The 20,927-nt window shown below is 40.7% G+C and overlaps 1 protein-coding gene across 1 annotated transcript in view; it reads right to left on the minus strand.

The window, feature by feature from the left end:
- Positions 1-20,927, minus strand: part of Neb (nebulin) — a 196,883-nt gene that overhangs the window by 4,104 nt on the left and 171,852 nt on the right. Inside the window, 18 exon segments of the mRNA XM_029536160.1 lie at positions 5,927-6,033; positions 6,416-6,568; positions 7,568-7,660; positions 7,885-8,068; positions 8,372-8,479; positions 9,281-9,373; positions 9,712-9,804; positions 10,105-10,197; positions 11,789-11,881; positions 12,281-12,514; positions 13,311-13,403; positions 15,061-15,153; positions 16,013-16,105; positions 16,559-16,651; positions 18,146-18,238; positions 19,373-19,465; positions 20,092-20,196; positions 20,751-20,855. Coding sequence (XP_029392020.1) covers positions 5,927-6,033; positions 6,416-6,568; positions 7,568-7,660; positions 7,885-8,068; positions 8,372-8,479; positions 9,281-9,373; positions 9,712-9,804; positions 10,105-10,197; positions 11,789-11,881; positions 12,281-12,514; positions 13,311-13,403; positions 15,061-15,153; positions 16,013-16,105; positions 16,559-16,651; positions 18,146-18,238; positions 19,373-19,465; positions 20,092-20,196; positions 20,751-20,855 — 2,019 coding nt within the window.

Here is a 20,927-nt window from a genome sequence, read left to right on the forward strand (position 1 = left end):
AAAAAAAAAAAAAAAAAAGGAAATGAGATTGGAACCATCATAAAAAAGCCTTTCAACTAATAAAATGCCAGGCCCAGACAGATTAATAGCAAAGAATTCTACCAAATATTCAGATGTCTATAGACAATCCTTAAAATAGATATATTAGAAACAGTGGCACTTCCAAATTTCTTCTATGTAGTCAGTATCTAATACCCAAACTAGGTAAAGATTAAACAGCACACTAAGTTATGGCTCAACAGAGTATGGAGGCAGAAATCTTTAAAATGATACCTATAAGTAACACATCAAAAAGAAGACCATGATCAAGTTAACTTTATCCCAGAGATGGCAGGGATGATAATGTAAGTCAGTAGGTGTCATGAATGGACTTTCAGACAAAATTATATGCATATTTTAGTGGATATAGAAAATTTCTGATAAAATCCAATGTCATCATTATAAGAGTCTTAGTGTGTATGACAAAGGCTGTGTTTGGCATAGCTATAGCTGTAAGATCAAAAGAAAGTTAAAGTAATTCAAGTTGGAAAAGGAGTCAAACCATATTTATTTGCAGCTATTACACATAGATCCAAAAACTTCCACCAGACAACTTCTAGAAATGATCAACACTTTCAATAAAGTACCAGGACACAATCAACTCAGAAAACTTAGTAGGCAACAATAGCAAAACGTGAGAAAGAGATCATAAAAGCATTCCTATTCACAATAACGTCAAGAAAAATGGATTAAAGTTAAAGTGAAAAACATCTACCATGAAAACTGAAGTCATTGAAGAAAGAGATTGGGACAGACACTACAAAATGGAAAGACTTCCCATGCTCATGGATTGGCAGGATTAATACTACCAAGTGCTGTTTACAAGTTCAATCCAATCATAATCACAACGGCTAGAAATTTTAAAAAAATAAAATCCTAAAATTTCATATGGAACCACAAAAGACCCTGGGTAGCCAAAGCAACTCTGAGTGAAAAGAACAGGTTGGAAGAATTGTCATTAGATTTCAAGATATAGTACAGAGCTGTAGTGATAAAAATAGTATTGTTCTGTACCAAGAATAGACATGCAGCTCAGTGAAACAAAACATCAAACCTTTGAGTCCATATAACTTCAGCCATCTGACATTTGACCAAAAAACACACATGAAGAAAACAGCATTTTCAATAAATAAAGTCCTGGGAAAACTGTCCACATGCAGAAGAGTGAAATTAGACCTTGCACAAAAGCAAACAACAAATGGGTCAAAGATCTTAATATGAAACCTGAAGTATTGAAACTGCTAAAAGAAAAGAAGGCAGTACTCCTCAAGGTGTAGACATATTCTGAGTAAGATCCATTTGCGTAGGAATAAAGGTCAACAATTGACAAGTGGGACTGCATTAAAAGTTTCTGTGCAGCTAATGAAATGTCCAAGTGTAGAGGAAGCCCACAGAGTGGGAGAGGATCTTAGCCAGCTATACTTATAGAAGGTTGGTATCCAAAATACATAAAGAACTCAAAAGCCAAACAAACCAACAGTATAACTTTAAAAATGAGACTGAAAATCAGGGACTAGACAAGGCTTCCCACTCTCTCCTTATCTATTCAGTATAGTCCTTGAAGTTCTAGCTAGAGCAATTAGACAACAAAAGGTCAAAGGGATTCAAATTGGAAAGGAAGAAGTCAAAATAACACTATTTGCAGGTGATATGATAGTATACTTATGTGACCCCAAACATTCCACCAGAGAACTAAACCTGGTAAAGAACTGGCTGGATATAAAATTAACTCAAACAAGCCAGTAGTAGCCTTCCTATATCAAAGAATAAATGTGCTGAGAAAGAATTTAGGGAAACCCTTTACAATAGTCACAAACACTGTATCTTGGTGTAGCTCTAACCAAAACAAGTGAAAGAACTTAAGTCTCTGAAGAAAGAAATAGAAGATTTCAGAAGATGGAAAGATCTCCCATGCTCGTGGATTGGGAGGATTAATAGAGTAAAAATGGCCATCTGCAATCTATAGATTCAACGCAATCCCCATGAGAATTCCAACTCAATTCTTCATAGAGTTAGAGCAATTCTCAAATTCATTTTGAATAACAACAACAACAACAACAAAAAATGTTACCGAAAACTATTCTCAACAATAAAAGAACCTCTGGTGGAATCACCATCCCTGACCTCAAGCTGTACTACAGAGCAATTGTGATAAAAACTGCATGGTATTGGTACAGTGACAGGCTGATAGATCCATGGAATAGAATTGAAGACCCAGAAATGAACCACACACACCTACAGTCACTTGATCTTTGACAAAGAAACTAAAACCATCTGGTGGAAAAAAGACAGCATTTTCAACAAAAGGTGCTGGTTCAATTGGCAGTCAACATGTAGAAGAATGCAAATTGATCCATTTTTATCTCCCTGTACAAAGCTGAAGTCCATGTGGATCAATCTAATAGAAGAGAAAGAGGAGAAAAGCCTGGGAGACATGGGCACAGGGGGAAATTTCCTGAACAGAACACCAATGGCTTATGCTCCAAGATCAAGAATCGACAAATGGGACCTCATAAAATTGTAAAGTTCCTGTAAGGCAAAGGACACTGTCAATAGGACAAAATCCAACCAACAGATTGGGAAAAGATCTATACCAACCCTACATCTGATAGAGGGTCAATATCTAATATATACTAAGAACTCAAGAAATTAGACTCCCGAGAACCAAATAACCATATTTAAAAATGGGGTACAGAGCTAAACAAGATAATTTTCAACTGAGGAAACTCGAATGGCTGAGAAGCATCTAAAGAAATGTTCAACATTCTTAGTCATCAAAGAAATGCAAATCAGAACAACCCTGAGATTCTACATCATACCAGTCAGAATGGCTAAAGTAAAAAACTCAGGGGACAGCAGATGCTGGCAAGGATGTGGAGAAAGAGGAACACTCCTCCACTACTGGTGGGATTGCAAGCTGGTACAACTACTCTGGAAATCAGATTGGCGGTTCCTCAGAAAATTAGACATAGTATTTATTACCTGAGGACCCAGCTATACCACTCCTGGTCATATACCCAGAAGATGCTCCAACATGTAATAAGGATACATGGCTCCACTATGTCCATAGTAGCCATATTTATAATAGCCAGATGCTGGAAGCAACCCAGATGTCCCTCAACAGAGGGGAATGGATACAGAAAATGTGGTACATTTACACAATGGAATACTCCTCAGCTGTTAAAAGCAATGACTTCATGAAAGTCATAGTCAAGTAGATGGAACTTGAAAATATCATTGAGTGAGGTAACCCAGTCACAAAAGAACACACATGTTATGCACTCGCAGATAAGTGGATATTAGGCAAAGAACATGGAATACCCACAATACAACTCATGGACCATATGAAGTTAAAGAATTAGAAAGACCAAAGTGTGGGTACTTTAGTGCTTCTTAGAAGGGGGGAACAAAATACAGGAGGAAAATGGAGACAAAGTGTGGAGCAGAGACTGAAGGAAAGGCTATCCAGAGACTGTCCCACCTTGGGATCCATGCCATATACTGTCTCCAGACCTGGACTCTATTGCAGATTCTGGGAAGTGCTTGCTGATGGAAGCCTGATATGGCTGTCTCCCGAGAGGCTCTGCCAGAGCCTGACAAATACAGAGGCAGATGCTCGCAGCTGGGGACCCCAATGGAGGAGTTAGCGAAAGAACCAAAGGACCCAAAAGGGTTTGTAACCCCATAGGAATAACAACAATATCAACCAGCCAGACCCCCCAGAGCTCCCAGGGACTAAACCACTAATCAAAGAGGGGGACCCATGGACCTGGTCACATATGTGGCAGAAGATGGCCTTGTTGGACATCAGTGGGAGGAGTGGCCCTTTGGTCTGAGGGGGTGTGATGCCCCACTGTAGAGGAATGCCAGCACGAGAAGGTGGGAGTGTGGGTGAATTGGTTGAGGAGCTCCCTTGTAGAGGCAGTGGGATGGAGGATGGGATAGGGGATTTCTGAAGGGGAGACCTGAAATGTAGATAAAAGATCCAGTAAAAGAAAAAAAAAATGGGACTGTGACTCTGAACAGAAACATTTCAGGAGAAATAAAAATGGCTAGGAAATATCTCAAAAAGTATTCAACATCCTTAGCAATGAGGAAAATGTAAATGAAAACAACTTAGAGATTTCACTGTATACCACCAGAATGGCTAAGATCAAGAAGACAGTTGGCAAATGCTGGTGAGGGTGTGGGAAAAGAAGAACCCCCATTGTTGGTGATACTGGAATCTGATGCAGCCAATCTGGAAATCCATGTGGAGAATCCTCAAAATAGATATAAAATAGAGCCACCATGTGATCTAGCTATACCACTCCTTGGCATATATCCATAGCATCTGATCATCCTGCTCTCCAGATGCTAGCTCATCCGTACCTACTGCTGCTCTACTCAACAGTATCTAGGACCTGCAAAGACCTAATGTCATACAACTGATGAGTGGATAGGGAAAACGTACATACACACAGTAGAATACTATTCAGCTCAAAACAAGAAAACTTGCAGGTAAATGGTTGGACTACATATTATCCTAGATCCTAGCTGCTCCAAGTGTGTGTGTGTGTGTGTGTGTGTGTGTGTGTGTGTGTGTGTGTGAATGTATATTTACACTGGAGTAACTGTAGAAACCAGGACAGTGAAGAAGGAACCAGGATTTGGGGTAGAGAGGAGGGGCTTTAGAGAACAGCTGGGCACAGGTGCTGTGAATGGGGAAATGGTGGAAGCAAGGGGAGGGCTTTAGCTGGGGAGATGGGAGGAGGGATATAAGCACTGAGAATGTTTGAAAAAATCATAGAGAATCATTTTATGTTTACCTAAAATTACATATATTAATATGTATAATATAAAAATTACACATATTTCTTCATTGAAGTGACTTCACTGGAGTGGCAATGCTACCCCCAAGAGTTGGAGTTAGACTGTCTAAAAAAACCTCTAGTACTAGGAATGAAAACCTCCTTTGGAGTTGTCAGTAGAGGGGTCCAAGAGATTCCAAAACCATATAGGCTATTCCTGTTGCTTTTGGTTGCTTCCTAGTAGGGTTAAGTTTCTATTAAGACACCATCCACTTCAGATACAGGATGCAATGGAAATGCAGCTGGATCTGACCTCAAAGTTTCTTCCTAGCTCTCATAATATCTGAAAGTGCTGCACATGCTGCCAAGGGAGAAAAATCAACAGTCCTACCCAGCTGTGATTCACAATGAGTGGCACAGCAATATCTCCCAAAAAGGCAATAATGGCAGTTATATCTCAGCTGTAACCAACATCCCTCTAACTGAACTTAAGGCCTGCTCAATGGAGAGTAATCATACATACCCATCTACCCAATGGAACCTAGAGGAGGACCCAGTACTGCCACTTTCCTAACTCAGTAAAATCTAAATATTTATACCTGCAGGTGAGTGTAGTTCTTATCGCCCACCAAAGAAGCAATAGGACCAGGACTTCTACAGACAAGATTGTGCATAATAGAACAGGAAAGCTGTACCCATGAAGTCTCCACATATGACTGCCCAAAAAAAGACCTGAACAATGATGATTGGTAAAAATCTTATAAGGCCGTACCCCTAGGTGAAGAGCTATAGGCAACTGACGAGAGAAGAGAATTAGTCTGGAATGAGCCCCTTACTTGACTATCTAATACCAAGTAGTCAGCCCTAAACACGCACACACACGTACACACACACACACACACACACACACACACGCATGCATACACGTGTGCGCATGCACACACATGCGCGCGCGCACACACACACACACAAAAATGCTTTATGGACCTAGTAGGCTGTATTTACATACTTATCTGTATGTATAATCTTATAGTCTGAATTAAAAACAAAAACAAATACCCAAGCCTAGTGATTTGTGCCCATTACTCTTTACTTACCCCGGCAGTAGACGGGTGTGATGGGACAGAGGACAATGTTGTCTGCTGGGTGGCAACTGATGATGACCGTTGCTGTGGGAGCTGAGTGGTTTTCACATGTTTGTAAGCTGCAGAGAAGGAAGAAACAGGTTGTAAAGACATGTGATAAACAGCACATCTGTGCTTACCAACCAAGCAATGTCTTTTTCTCAGTGACTCCTCTGGAGAGATGAGCTAGTAAAATTATGAAGATCATTAAACATGTAACTCTATAATGATAGTTTTTTTTTTTCTCAGCAAAGTAGTAACTTTTAAATTTTAAACATTGTTTAGAACAATCAGTGAGCTGACTGACCTCTTGACTGTTAGTACCAATCACTTAATTGTTTTTGTTGTTGTGTTTGAGACAAAGTCTGTGTAGCACAGGCTGGCCTCAGATTTGCAGCCCTCCTGTGGGAGCCTCCCAAATGCTGGGCTTACAGGTGTGCATGACCATGCCCATCTGGATACCTGTTGAGGTTGCAGAGAAGAAGGCACCTCCATCACTGTATGTGGAAAGGCGCTGGTCCGCAGCTTCTGAGTGCTCAGATTTCTCCTCGCCCCCACTGATACTCAGTGCACTGGCAGATCTCGACTGGTCCCGGCTCCGGCGTTGAGCTTGGACTGGGAGGCATATGGAAAAGATAAGATTCCTATGGGAGGGAAGCCCCCTTGCATTTTGTTTGTTTGTTTGTTTGTTTTGTTTTGCTTGTTTTGTCAAGCATAGTTCTAAGCAGTTTGCTATGGCTGACATAAAATTCCTCTAGTGTGTAGCTGTTCTTCTTTATGCATGAGAATTTAAATAGCCAAAGGTGGCCTAAGTGGCTCAAGGAGGTATCACACTCAAGTCATTTGTCTTTGACTATGGGCCTTCCCACCACCATACCCTTTCCTGGCTCACTTCAACAAATAGAGCAGTCATATTCACACTTCATTTTTGGTTTCTCCAGAAAGGCCTCCCTTATTTCCAGATGGATGGATGTTCCTTTCCTATGTCCCATGGTCTTGTAGGCACAACCTTAAAACTGTACGTGTCAGGGTAGAACAGGAGTTACTACTGGTCTTTATCCACAGACTACAGTATAAGCCGTTAAAGAACAGCATAGCTTTCTTCACTTTAAAAAGAACAGCACAGCATGATACTTTACTTTTTAAAAAAAAGTTGCACCATGTAGCCCTGGCTGGCCTGGAGCTCAATGTGGAGAACAAGCTAAGATAGAACTCAAAGAGATCTGTTTGCCTCTGCCTCCTGATTACTAGGATTAAAGGGGTGTACAACAAGGTCTGACCCATTGGTTTATTTTCTACATAAGCAGACAGTATGAATATCTCCCAACACAAATAGTTCAAAATGGTCCTGATGAACATGTATATTCTCTTCCCTTTGCCCATGTAATTTTTTCTCTAACAAAGGCTAATTTTTCTCGTAAGAAGAATATAGAAATGATAATGGGATCTGAAGGAGACAGGAAGTGAAACAGTTTGTCAAAATCTTTTCCTAAAGCAAGCATGCTTAATTCAGTTTGGCCTACCAGCCACCGAGCAAGCTCAGAAGATGCAAAAACCTGGAGGGAAAGAACATTCATTGATTCTAGATCAGTAGACAGTAGTGGATGGGCATACCATTAATCATGTGCAAACTTCGGGATTGAATGTTGTCTTCTGCCGGATCATAATCAAAAACTGAACCAGGGTTAGTACGCCAGACACGCAGACCTGAAAAGAAAGCAAGTATTCAGAACAAGTGTTCTAGCATTTGTCTGTATCTAGAGAACCAAGCAAGTGTCAGCAATCACAGGAGGGCTGGTCTTCTCAGAACAAAGGTGGCAGAAGACACTTCACAGATCTCAGCTTTGCAAACTGGCAATGGGGCTTTCTCCTCAGATTTGGGTCCTTTGTCTTCCACTTGGTATCAAGTCTGTCACTTTGTTTCCAGTTACCTGTAATGGTATCTTGATCCTGGTCATTCCGCTTCTGTTCCATTTCCACCACTTTTCTCTGAATACCTCGGTAGTTAATGTCACTGAAGTCCTGTGTGTTTTTCTTTACTCGTTCAGTGATAGGGTCTGTCACCACTGGTGTAAAGCAGCCTTTGTGTTTCTCAAAGTCTTCATGATATTTCACCTGAAATAGGAATTTACTTCATGAAAATATAGTAGCGTGACCATCTCTGTTTGAATATATTCCAGCAGGCTGGCCAGCCAATCATAAAGGATTCTGTGGCTGGAGAAACGGCTCAGTGGTTCAGAGCACATGTTCTCACAGAGGATCTGTGTTGAGTTCCCAGTTCACATGAGATAGTTCATAAACATATGTAACTCCAGTTCTAAGAGATTTGATACCCTTCCTCTGGCCTCTGTAGGCATTGCACACACATCGTACATATACATATAAATATACATATTTAATCAAGAGTTTTCGACTTACTGTTGAGATGTGCCGTTGGGTTTCCCTAACCCGCCTCATCTCTGGTGTATCTAGCACATAGGCAGCTTTCCCTTGTATTTGTTTCCGGAAGCTATCAGAGTAAAGAACCTATGGAGGAGAGATGTCTATGAATACATGGCATAGCCTTGTTCTAATTCTTAAGCTCAAAGACTAACAGATTGAAATGGAAGTAGCTACCGAGGTTAGTTTAAGTCAAAAGACAGTAGCCAGGTATTTGAACCAAGTGTACCAGATTAACACAAGGACTGGCAAGATTTTGACTTTGGAAATGAAAATGTTTCATTTCCAAAGTCAAAGGGGCACAGTATAAGTCTGAAAGAGAGAAAGTACCCTCTTGAATTTACTAGGACTTGCCATACAGCACCAGAATACTTAATGACACTTTTTACATTAAATCTGATACTGACCATTTTTCTTAGGTAGTGCCCAGATTACATAAACCAATATGCCAAAACAAAAAACAAAATCAGAGTCTTCCAGACACAAGAATATCAAAGTGAAGACAGAAATTTCAGAGCATTACCCATTTAATAAAGTACCTTAGAAATAACAGCAGAAGGTTGAAGATGTTAGGCGGGGAGTCAATTTGTTATAGCTGGTTATGAGAAACTACCTTAGAGTCAAATGTGAGAGGAAGAAGACCATAGGCGATTATTGTATGTTTAGTACAGTTTGGAATGGAAAAAGGACAGTTGTGTTAATTTTAGTGTACATTTTCAGGAAAAGGAGTGCACATTTTTATGATGTTAAAAAAAAAAACCCCAAGATGTTGCATTATCCATTATTTTTAAATTTTAGTGTGTTTTCAGTTGAATGAGAAAGGCGTGTTTTCATGATGTTAAAATGTTAATTCCAAGGTCTTCACTGCTCTATTGAATCGGGAAATACCGAGCTAATGTTTTCTTGGTTGCGTTTGGCTCTCTCCATGTCTGGAGTGACAGGGGTTGGGGTGGCTTTTCTCATGTTCTCTTTGTACAGTACCTAGGGGAGCCAAGAGAGTATCCCAACATCAGAGGGCAAAGGAGAAAAAAACAACAGATCTGAGAAGTCATCGCTTAGCTATTGTTATGGCCCAATTATGTCACACAGTATAAGAAACACTTCAGGAGGAGAAAGCCATTAAATTGTTACAGTAGAAAGCAAGAGGTAAGACTTGAACTCGGTGTGAACTAGCAAGGGTGGGTTGTTGTTTTTAAGTGGCCAAGGAAGAATGTGAAAAGGTGTCAAAAGGCCTTGGAAACACTGTGAGAAGAATTAGTGGTGTAGCTGATGATCAGGCTTGTTAGAATTGTAATGGTTTATTTTTTGCTCTCAAATACCGAGCTAAAGTTTTCTTGATTGCGTTTGACTCTTTCCATCTCAGGAGTGAACGGTGTGGGGGTTGCTTTCCCCAGGTTCTCTTTGTATAGCACCTGTTAGAAACAAAGGTGGACCTACAAGTCACTCACGAGGAGGCAATAGTCACTATTAAATATACAAATACAGTTGGGGTGGGAGAGGGAAATGTTAGGTGTAACCTATCTACTAGTGAGACTCGCTCTCAAGAAAAAAAAAGCAAACTTAGTTAATGGCAATGATGAATGTTGTGTGGTGTTTAGAGGAGATAACAGCACAACTGGCATTTTATTTGGTTTTAACCTAGGATGGGATTTAGAGCAGGCCAAACTGCAAGAGTTACTTTGTAAAATCAGAAGCATTTCTCAAGACAATACCGAGCTAATGTTTTCTTGATTGCGTTTGACTCTCTGCATCTCTGGAGTGACAGGGGTTGGGGTGGCTTTCCCCACATTCTCTTTGTACAAAACCTAAATGAGTCCAGTGGATCCAAAAATCCAAAAGGAGACACAACAACAACAACAAAAAAAAGAGTTACAATTGCCAAAAGAAGAAATGGAATAGTATATTAACTTTTGATGAGGCTCTGGGCACCAAGTCATTTAGGCGCTAAGGTTAGACAGCGGTCAATGTTTTCAAAGGAGAAGTTGACTGTAGTTAGAGCAAGACACACATTTGTATAGTACAACCTTGCCCTGTGAGAACTGTGATGCTCCCGAAAGGAGGAAGCCCTACCATCATTTCATCACTAGTATGTGACTATCAGTCTCCTGACACATCACCTAATTGGGAGTTACCGTGTGGGTCTGTATTTTGAAGTTGCCCCAATACAACAACTCTTTAATGTGTACTTTTGTAGCACAGGCCCTCATAGGGAATAAAACTGTAGATTTCCCAGGCAAGTGTTTCTCTTACTCTTCTATCTTTCTGTCCTGCTTGTTTTATTCACTAAGTATGTCACACTTACCAGCCACGAGAAATGTTCTCAGCAATTACATTACCAGCATGTAAAAGCAATAGACCTGTGTCATGATAAACCCTCAACCTCAATGCCTTCCACAGTGTCCCTCTAGGTAACCTGGGAGAATTGGGAAATGTCACTAAAGGATTGTCTTCCAGCAGTTCTCTAAGTCCTTGAATAGCTGGTCAGTATCAGCTGAGAACTTACTAGAAATGTCTGTTCTTGCTCTGTTCTGCAGCTACTGACAAAACAGGGAACATGGGTCAGCCCCAGAAACCTGCTTTAACCAGCTTTCAGGTGATTCTGATGAACAGGAGAAACCTTCAGGCAGTATAAACGCTGAGCAGTAACTTCACTACTGAAAGCTAAAGTCCCCACAGACTCTGTCCCCCAGTCATGACAGATTAATAACAGAAAGCACAAGCTTGGAGGAAATATTGTTATTGTTAGCACTGAGTTTCATAGTAGAAACAACAAAATCAAAATTAAAATCAGTAAGACAAAAAGTCTTGACACTCCTTTCTCAGTAGCTTATTCAATTGTGAAAACACCACTATATTAAGCTGACGTCATTATCTATGGATGAGGATCAGGAGCTAGTTCCCCAAGATCTCTTCGCCCACGTCTGTCATAGTAGGACCAGGGATCTAGTTCAGTGTAAGGGCATGCTTTAGTCCTTGCACTAATTATATGTACTTCAGAAAGAGTCAAATCTGGTGGGATCAGTCAGAATCATCAAAGACTTCAACATCCAAGAGAGCCTCATTATACCTCTATTTTAACTCATCAAGGTTCCTACACCCCAGTTTCTCAAGCACACAAAACAAAGAGACCTCGGGTATAGCAGAGAGTAAGTTACAGGAGAGATGAGCAGAAGAATATTTTGTAGGAAAATCTGTTACCTTGATATTAGAATTTTAAAGGCAATAGAGCAATTCTGTTATGAAGTTAAGGCTAGGTAGGAACAAAGGATAAATGTGGTCAAGAAATGGACAAGACTTAAGGTGCCTTTTAAAATAGGATTAATAGGAATTATTTTTTAAGTCATTGAGGTAGTTTTAAAATCATGAAGAAGTCATTTTTTTTCTTTGTCAGAGTACCGAGCTAATGTTTTCTTGATTCTGTTTGACTCTCTCCATCTCTGGAGTGACAGGTAAGGGGGTCCCCTTGCCCATGTTTTCTTTGTATAGCACCTGTATGGTAAGAAAATATCAGAGAAACAGTGGTAAGTGACATTTCATTTGCTGTGAAAATGTAAAGATAAGGTCAAATTCTTTGGCACACTATAATACAGGAGCCAGGAGTTATATGCTGACAAGATGCCATGTGCTATTTAAGGAGGCTGTTACTGGGCTGGGAAGTTGTGAGCCACAGAAGCAAGGACCTAAACTGCTAGCTAGGAAAGGCTAGTAGAGTCACCCACACTGTCGGGGGCTGGGGTTCCCCCTCCTCATTTTTGTGAGCATGGTACCTCCTAAGCAATTGCATAGATTTGAGATGGTTAGAACTTGATTTTGTTATCTACAAACTAAAATAGTTACTCCTTTTAAAAATATGTTTAAAAGCATCAGGTGAAATAAAAAAATCAAAACCAAAATGAGAAAGAATATCCTTTAACGACGAGACGTTAGAAGCAAAGGGAGGGGAGAGGGTTTAATGACATGACGAGCGAAGAGTGAGGTTCTGCAGTTAAATGGCATCTGGGTCAGACCCCCCCTTGCCTTCCAAAATACCGAGCTAAGGTTTTCTTGATTGAGTTTTACTCTCTGCATCTCTGGAGTGATGGGGATGGGAATCCCTGTCCCCAGGTTTTCTTTGTATAGCACCTGTATGAAATGAAAGCAGGCAGAACACAAAGTCAGGGTTCCTCTCCTGGGGAGCAGTTGGCTGTGGGTGGGGGGAGGAGGAAGAGGAGTTAGAGATGGGGAGATACCAAAAGCTTCAACCTGTAAGACAGAAGGATTGCAGGAAGGAGCCACAGAAATGAAGAATTAAAGAGGTTCTGTTATTTTGTTGTCTGAGCTCATTTCTGCAGCATATACAGTAAAGAACACTACGAGAGGAGACATTAGTTGTCATCATTATGAGGGAAAGGCAGAGACAGAAATTAAACCAAGAAAGTTATTTTCTTAAATCATGTAAAGGATGTCTGAGTTTTATAAGTATTATCTATGGGGCGGTTCATACATACTTTTGTTGACTTTCTGAAGAAGTCAAAGTATTTATTTTTTAGTTTGGGTGAACATATTGGGAACAATTACTTTTAAGGTAACTAGAATAAGATAAGAGACTCAAAAAGAGACTTTAGAAAGACTATGTAAGTGCCAGGAGAGGGGAAAGTTAGGCTAGGAAGTGAGCCAGCGGTCAGATCTTCACCGAATGGTGCTTTGAAGCTTCGTGTTCACATCATATTTGCCAAAGCAAGGTAAACACAGATGTTGTTATTTTTTTAAAGCTGGAATACTTTTAATGATCATGTTAATGTTTAACTGGGGTAAGGAAACTGAACCATAGGGAATGGTAGCATTAGTTGGATACAAAACAGTTCATAGTTTAAAAACGGGGATGAGTTAAAAAAGGTTTTGTTTTGTTTTTTTAATTTGTTTTTATTTTTTTAAATACCGAACTAAAGTTTTCTTGATTGTGTTTGACTCGCTCCATCTCTGGAGTGATGGGGATGGGAATCCCTTTCCCAAGGTTCTCTTTATACAACACCTGTATGACACAAGAAAGCATTGGAGGAGAACACAAGCCTATGAGATACAGACATCCAGCAGGAGAGACCATGCCCACCGCCCTGCACGGCTGTGTGAGAAACCATTGCTCATCTGTCTACTCTAGCCTAAGAGTTAAAGGAGAAATACAGTTTTACAAGACCATACACACGCTCAGTATATGAAAGAGATAACGTTATCAAGTTAGCAAACAGTTCTTTTTTCTACATAAATGTCTTAGAGCATTTACAATGACAGTCTGAATCTGTGTTCTCTGGCTACTTTGGTCTTTGTTAAGGTTACAGAAAGTCTACATTTAATATACAGGCTTGCCTATAGTATCTAGAAGATCTGTGCACCGCTGGGCAATGTCTAAAATAATCTCTGAGAAGAATACAAATCATACTTAAAGAAAAAGTTGCCCAGGGTCATTAGAATAGTTTCAAATAGATATACGAGAATTCACTGTAATATAGAAATGACTAAAATTTTAAAAAGCAATACCTTTCCCCCCCCAAAAGGAATAATGAGCTCATAGAAAAAAACAGTAGACACCTCAAAAGACATATCAACATACAGTGAAACTCATGGTTATTGAGACGTGGTTAGTAAGCAGTAATTAGGGACAAAACACAAAGTGGACTCCAAAGGAGTTACTGCTCTACTGCGTGAGAGAGCCAGCTGTTAGGAAGTACTCAACCAAATGAAGTGCATTTCAGGTCAAACCTCCTCCCCAAAGTGGATCTGGGTAACTTTTCAGAAGATACAGAAATCTCTTTCAAGCCTAGAAGTTCCTTATATGGAAGGATAACAAGTAATTTATTATGGTAACTTTTTTTTAAAGGAATAAAAGAAAACAATAATGTAAATTCATGTTCTGACTTAATTAGCATGTTTTTTTTAAAAAAAAAAACCATGCCTATGATCCTAGGGCTGGGAAGGCTGAGGCAGGAGGGTGGCACATTTAAAGTCACCCTAGCCTACATAGGACGATCCTGTCTTTAAAAAAAAAAAGAAAAGCATAGATTTCTAGTCATGGGATGGCTCGTTTAGAATAACTATCAAAGTAAGGCTTTTGGTTCCAATACTTGAGTCCATCGCTATCTATGCACATGGGACCTGTGGTCAAGTCACCACTTTCCCAAGCCAGGGAGCTGTTCTCACACACAGCCTTAGACCAGTGTCTTGTTGCACTAACCCAGAAACATCAGATTGAAAGATTTCCAAGGAAATACTAGCTCCCAGTTTTGGGTCATTTGGAAGTCATTTAATTTCAAAAGGACCAAGACTAACAATGTTGAAAAGGAAAGGAACCAATTCAAAATGTTAAGGGAGGGGCCTAAGTGGTAGAGCCCAACCCATGCAAGGCCATGAGTCCAATTCCCAACACCACATACAGACACAAAGTTAATACAGATATACCCACACATCTAACATAAAGAAGGTTTAAGGGGTAGTTCAAAAAGTACAAAGCATTGGGACTGAATGGTAAGTAAAATATCCAGGGCAGAAGGATTCAGTTGGTGAGGGGTTTTTTTGTGTGTGTGTTTTTTTTTCTCCAAGAATTTGTTAAATTATTATAAAGGGGCAAATGGTAAGGATTTTGTTTTATCGAAATTGTTTTTAATATGGAGTTAAAGGAACTTTCTCGCAAATACCGAGCTAAAGTTTTCTTGATTGCGCTTGGCTCTCTCCATCTCTGGGGTGACAGGTAAAGGGGTCCCCTTGCTCAGGTTCTCTTTGTACAATATCTGCGTGCACAGAACCAACAGTCAGATCAGCATGGATCCATTTTTCAGGTAGATCTCATCTTAAAATAAATCATCATGAGTTCCTGTCCTCACAAAGAAGGAAGATAAACCTACAAAATAGACCGACTGCGGACCGCCTTTATGCAGCCAGTCGTCCCCGTACAACAGTTGGTCTCCCGGTGACATATATATATATATATATATCTTCTCAAATATAGAGGATTGGGCTCTATCAGACAGCATGTAAGCTAACTGAAGTTACTATCTATAATGACTTAAAGACAACACTGAAAAAAAGAGGACTTGGGGAGATTAAATAAATCTCTGTGAATATTCAAACTATATAAATATCAACTTCGCAGTGATCCTGAATCCATTCCAAAGGAAAGCTCATCTGTATGACATACAAACAAAACTCCCTGACATAAGTAAATATTTCTGAGCCATATAAATTGGTCTGTTGTTTTCAAATGAAGATGTTTTAAGAAACATGACCACTTAGGAAAAGCTACAAATATTTAAAAAAAAAAAATTCAAGCCACAATAAACACAATTCTGATTAGCACTGACCTTTGGGGAAGGATGTTAGATCTAACTTTTGACCTGTGCCATAGTAGTTAGACTGGAGGAAGGGAACTGAGAATTATGTGTTTTTAAGGAAAGTGATTTAAAGAAAACAGTTAAAATTTCACGCCATTGTTAAAAAATTCATTAGATTTGGGTGGAAATTTGAAGTAATACTGGCATCATCCCTTCATTAAATGAACTTAGTAATTTTACATTTGTTTGTTAAAGACATTAATGTGACCGTTATTCTTAATAAGTATTAGGGTCAGGATTTTTTGTCCCTAAGAAATACCGAGCTAAAGTTCTCTTGATTGCGTTTGACTCTCTCCATCTCTGGAGTGATAGCTGTAGGGGTTCCTTTTCCCAAACTTTCTTTGTACAAAACCTGTGAGATACAAGAAAGTACACCCAGAAAATGTTCAAAACAAGCAGAGACAGAGGAGGGGGGAAGGTTGGGGAGTGTGTGAGGAGGGGGATCTTAGCAGTATTTAGTCAGGGTAATGCTTTGAAAGTCACAACTTTACAGACGAACTTTACACTGCTATGTCTTAGAAAGGAACAGTAGGAAGCACAGGGTTCCAGGGTTCAAGCACCCCAAGGAAGCTTGTTAATGCTGCCAACAGTGTCTCAGATGGAGCTCACACCAGTCAGTCGCTGAAACTGTTAGAGAGCGATGAGAAGAGTGGCCAATTCTGAATCGGGTCAGGCGGCTTTTATCAGCGGGAGATACACAAGACACACAGGGTCATTAAGCTGTTACTTTGAAAAGTAGAACGCGAGGTTATTCTGGTAGTTTTTTTACGGGAAAGAATTTCTTATTCTATGTATCTGTAAATACCGAGCTAAAGTTCTCTTGATTGCGTTTGACTCTCTCAATCTCTGGGGTGACAGTGGTTGGGATGCCTTTTCCCGGGTTTTCTTTGTACATAACCTGCAGAATAATTAGAATACCCCAGAAAGCAGAGTCACCACAAATGATTCAGGTTACAGCTCCGGGAGGGAGCTTCGGCGAGCGCCCATAAAAGCAAGCTGCCTTTGCAAGATGAACTCGGGGACAGAGGAAAAGAAGTCCATAAATATTTGTAGAAATTTTGCCCTCTAGAAAACTGGAAACTCAATTTTGCATTTTCCACTGCCAATACTTAGTATATTCTGAAAATGCTTTAAATGGCCATAATAAATTTAATAAACAATGAGAACCCTTTTGACTGGCATGTGCAAAGCCTTGGGTTCAGTTTCCAGTAACCACCCCCTTAAAAAACAAAAATGAAACCAAACCAAACCCAAAGTAACAACCATTTTACTGCACCCAGGCTTAATGTCTGGAGCGTAAGCATGTCTCCACATCTGCACTCAATGCACATGTGGTCTGTTTTATACTTTTCTATCCATGTGATGTTCTGATTCTCACTTCTTCAGAGTCATTGAGAATTTTATGTATTTCCTAATAAAATTCTTAGCGTTTTACCTTTTATTTCTCTCTATAGTTTTGGGAAAGGCTCTTATGCTACTTAGCTCTGACTTGTGTTAACCTCCCAGTAACCCTCCTGCTTCAGCCTCCTGAGTGCTGGGATCACAGGTGTGTATCACCACTCCCGGCCCTACTGAAGCCTTGGGTAATCCCTAGCTGGACATGTAATATGAGCAGGCAGACTCTGCGTTTTAGGAAGAGCATCTTTCTCTGCATGATTACAGGATCAAGGAAGCCAGTGCTTGTTGGCTGGTCTTCTTTTCCCTGTGTTTATTTTTATGTTTTATTTGCACTGTTGGGACCAAACTCAGGGTCTCAGTGCATGGCAGGCAAGTGTTCCATCACTGAACTGTGTCCTCGGTCCCTGCCCTAAATCTGTTTTCTCTTAGGGCTATTGTCAACAGACTTTAAATTAAAAAGCAAAGCAAAACAAAACAAAACAAACAAACAAACAAAAAACAGAGTAAGGGATCCCTACTTTCTAAACCTCTTATCTCCCTCCCTCCCTCTCTCTCTCCCTCCCTCCCTCCCTCCCTTCCTTCCTCCCTTCCTTCCTCCCTTCCTTCCTTTCTTCCGATTCATCCTAAGCCTGGCTTGGTGGTACACACCATGAATCTACATGGTGGCTGAGGCAGGTGGAGCACCTGGATCAAACAAAATTACAGAAATTACTGCAACCCAACGCAACACAGAACCCCTGGGCTTCTCTTGTTTTCTTCAGGTTAGTGGACCGAGAATTCAAAAGGAAGTTAGCAATAGAGAAGTTCAAGTATAAGGAGTACTAGGGAGTGAGCTACGGCTAGACTGAGATCTCTTGGTGACCTGAGGGGGACAAGGGAGGAGTCACAGCATCCCCAGGTATGGGGGGGGGCCTTTAGCAGAAGGAAGGGATGGATGACACTTGAGTGCTTAATGAGAGGGTTCTACAAATGCATGCCAAGTAAGAGTCAGTACCGAGCTAATGTGCTTCTGGGTCTCCTTGACACGTTTCACTTCAGGCAGGTCAGGGATCGGAGTTCCTTGTCCGATTGCTTCTTTATACTTGACCTACATGGAAATGGGGACAGAAAGGTGTTACCGCATGCTGAATTCTTCCTATTATGTATGTATGGTTGATAAATGTCCTGTAGTATTCAGGGGGGTTGGAGATTGTAATGTTTAGGGCACATCCCATCACGGAGTCACACACAACTTTCCTTTAGTTCTGTGTTGTCTTGAGACAAGATCTTACTTGTGTAGACCAGGCTGATGTCAGACTCACAAGAGGTCCACTCGCCTCCGCCTCCTGAGTGGTGGGCTGAAGGCATGTGCTGCCATACCAGATTACCTTTTTCTTAATTAGTGCTTGCCGTGCACGGCGGCTTCCTGTTTTCCAGTTCTGAGGCACAGCAGCAAACAAGCATGTCCCCCCCCCAACCCCACTTTTTCAAGTTCACAGATATAAAATTTATTCTATTCTATCATGTAGCAACCTCAGCATTCAGCATTTGTACTTCTTTTGTGCAATACTTTGCTGGGGTATTTTGTTTGTTTGTTTTTGTTTCACACGGAGGGAGCACTGTGAAGCTCTTGGCCTTATCTGACTGGGTAGCACTGTTCCTCTTTACTCTGAGGCAGTCACTAATAAAATTATGGCTACGGTACACAAACACTGCCATAGTAAAATCTGCCAATGCAGAGAGCTAGCGAGGACAGGCAGTGTGCACTTCCTTCTGGATTATATTGAATGAAGGGATGATTCACGCCCCAGGTAGGATAAGACGGGAAGCCATAGGTTTATATTATCAGAAAGGAATACTTTTCTGGGCTTTTCCATTTCACAGTTTTCGGAGGCAACTGGAATCAGGGAACATAGAAGTAGGAAGAGGCCTCCTGTCCACCAGCCTTCTCATACCCAGCAGTCCACTTGCTTAGGACAGATGTAGCAACACACGAGACTCTGGAAAGGCTCACTCTTTGATGCGGATATAGTTTCTCATAAGCCTCCGCTTTCCACAGGCACTTTCATCTTCATAAGAACCTCCGCTAGCATATAGCATGTGATGATGACAGCAGTGCACAGGCACCTGCTTTTAGGTTGGACACTATTTCTGGTGACAAGTTCTGAGTGTAACTCAGAAGTCACAGATTTATCCAAGACGGGTCGAGAATGGCACAAGTGACTGACTGCCGTGTCCTTACCGAGCTAATGTGGTCCTGCGTTTGCTTCACTCTGAGCATCTCAGGGGTCTTTCCAATTGCTGTTCCCGGGGATACATCCTCTTTATACAAAACCTGGGCATTCAGAATCAGGAGAGTGTTAGCCACAAAGAGGGAAACCCGGGCAATGCCCGGAGAAAGGGCAGTGCCAGGCCTCTGTGAAAACCAAGACAATACACGGTGTCTCCAGGCAAGAGCTGAAGTACAGCATCTGATGTTCTCCTGTCAGAATCAAAGCCTGAAACCATATAGGCAAGGCTGGTCACTTTCCAGCTCTTGAGAGGTCTATTTAGAATATCATAGATATTAATATAGGATGAGAAAAAAACCCCAAACGATTAAAAGCCACAGAACTCATCAAAGAAATGCGTAGTCAGTCAGTTATTTTGGAGAAGGATAATAAAAGAAAACCACATCACAAAAAAATCCACCTTCTTGGGACAAGACAATGTGTGTTACTGTCTGAGTTACTATTTGAGATTAAAAAATACAAAGAGAAGAGTTATTTTGTTAGACTTAAGTTATTCCAAATGTTCTCAGGAGTGATGATTTAGAAGTTTGGGGGCTTTTATCAGGGACCTACTAGCATTAACTGGGCAAGTTAGAGGTTAATTGCCTGCGTCAACATGGGCCCATGGACCTTCTTAAAGAGAACGACATTATTAGGTTAGCATTAGATGGAAAGGAAACAGTAAATGTACCGAGCTGAAATTCTTTTGGTTTTCTTTAACACGCAGTATTTCTGGCGTGTCTTGAACAACTGTAATTTTCCCTTTACTGTTTTTAAGGTCACACTGGTATTGAAGCTATGAAGAAAGAGTAAAATATCCTGTTAAGATTTCAACATTCCATTAATGAAAGTCCATGCCACTACAACCACAATGTGGTCGTCAAAGTCAATTCTTTAATAAGAACTTTGGAGAGAAAAGAGTTTTGGTGATGGGGTATTGCTAGAGACTTTCTGGGATTGGACCTGGAACCTCACACATCATAAAGCCCGTGCTCTTAACGCCAAGCCATGTGTGCCCCCAGAAACAGAAACTAAGTTTTAAGAACCTAGAGTGCATAAAAAATTTAAAAGTATTTTCTTGCTTCGAATTAGCTTTAGAAGGACATGTCACCAGTTTTTAAAAAACTGGTTAAAAGATAGTGATAGTTTATATTCAGTGACACCAGGCCACCTACTGAGCAGGGGGGACTTTCACGCTTACTTGGGATTAAAACACAAGGTAAGCCCGGAGAAGATTCAATGTGCATCCCCCTGCCCTCATGGGATACCAAGTGTGCGTCCCCAAAGCCACCCCACTTTAGCCTGCTGAATCCCACCAGTGGGCTGGGCCTTAGTGGAATAGAGACTTACGAGGCTGAAGTTCTTCTGGTTCTCACGAACTCTTTGCATCTCTGGCGTGTCCAAGACAGTCTCATAATATGACATGGACTTCTCTGCATCTTCCTTGTACTTTTTCTGGGGAAAGGTTCCAAGGAGTAGACAGGATGAGCCCCATAGTTATATAGGCCGTAAAAACCTAAAACAGCC

The sequence above is a fragment of the Mus pahari genome, chromosome 3, assembly GCF_900095145.1.
Source record: "Mus pahari chromosome 3, PAHARI_EIJ_v1.1, whole genome shotgun sequence".
NCBI classification, from domain to species: Eukaryota; Metazoa; Chordata; class Mammalia; order Rodentia; family Muridae; genus Mus; species Mus pahari.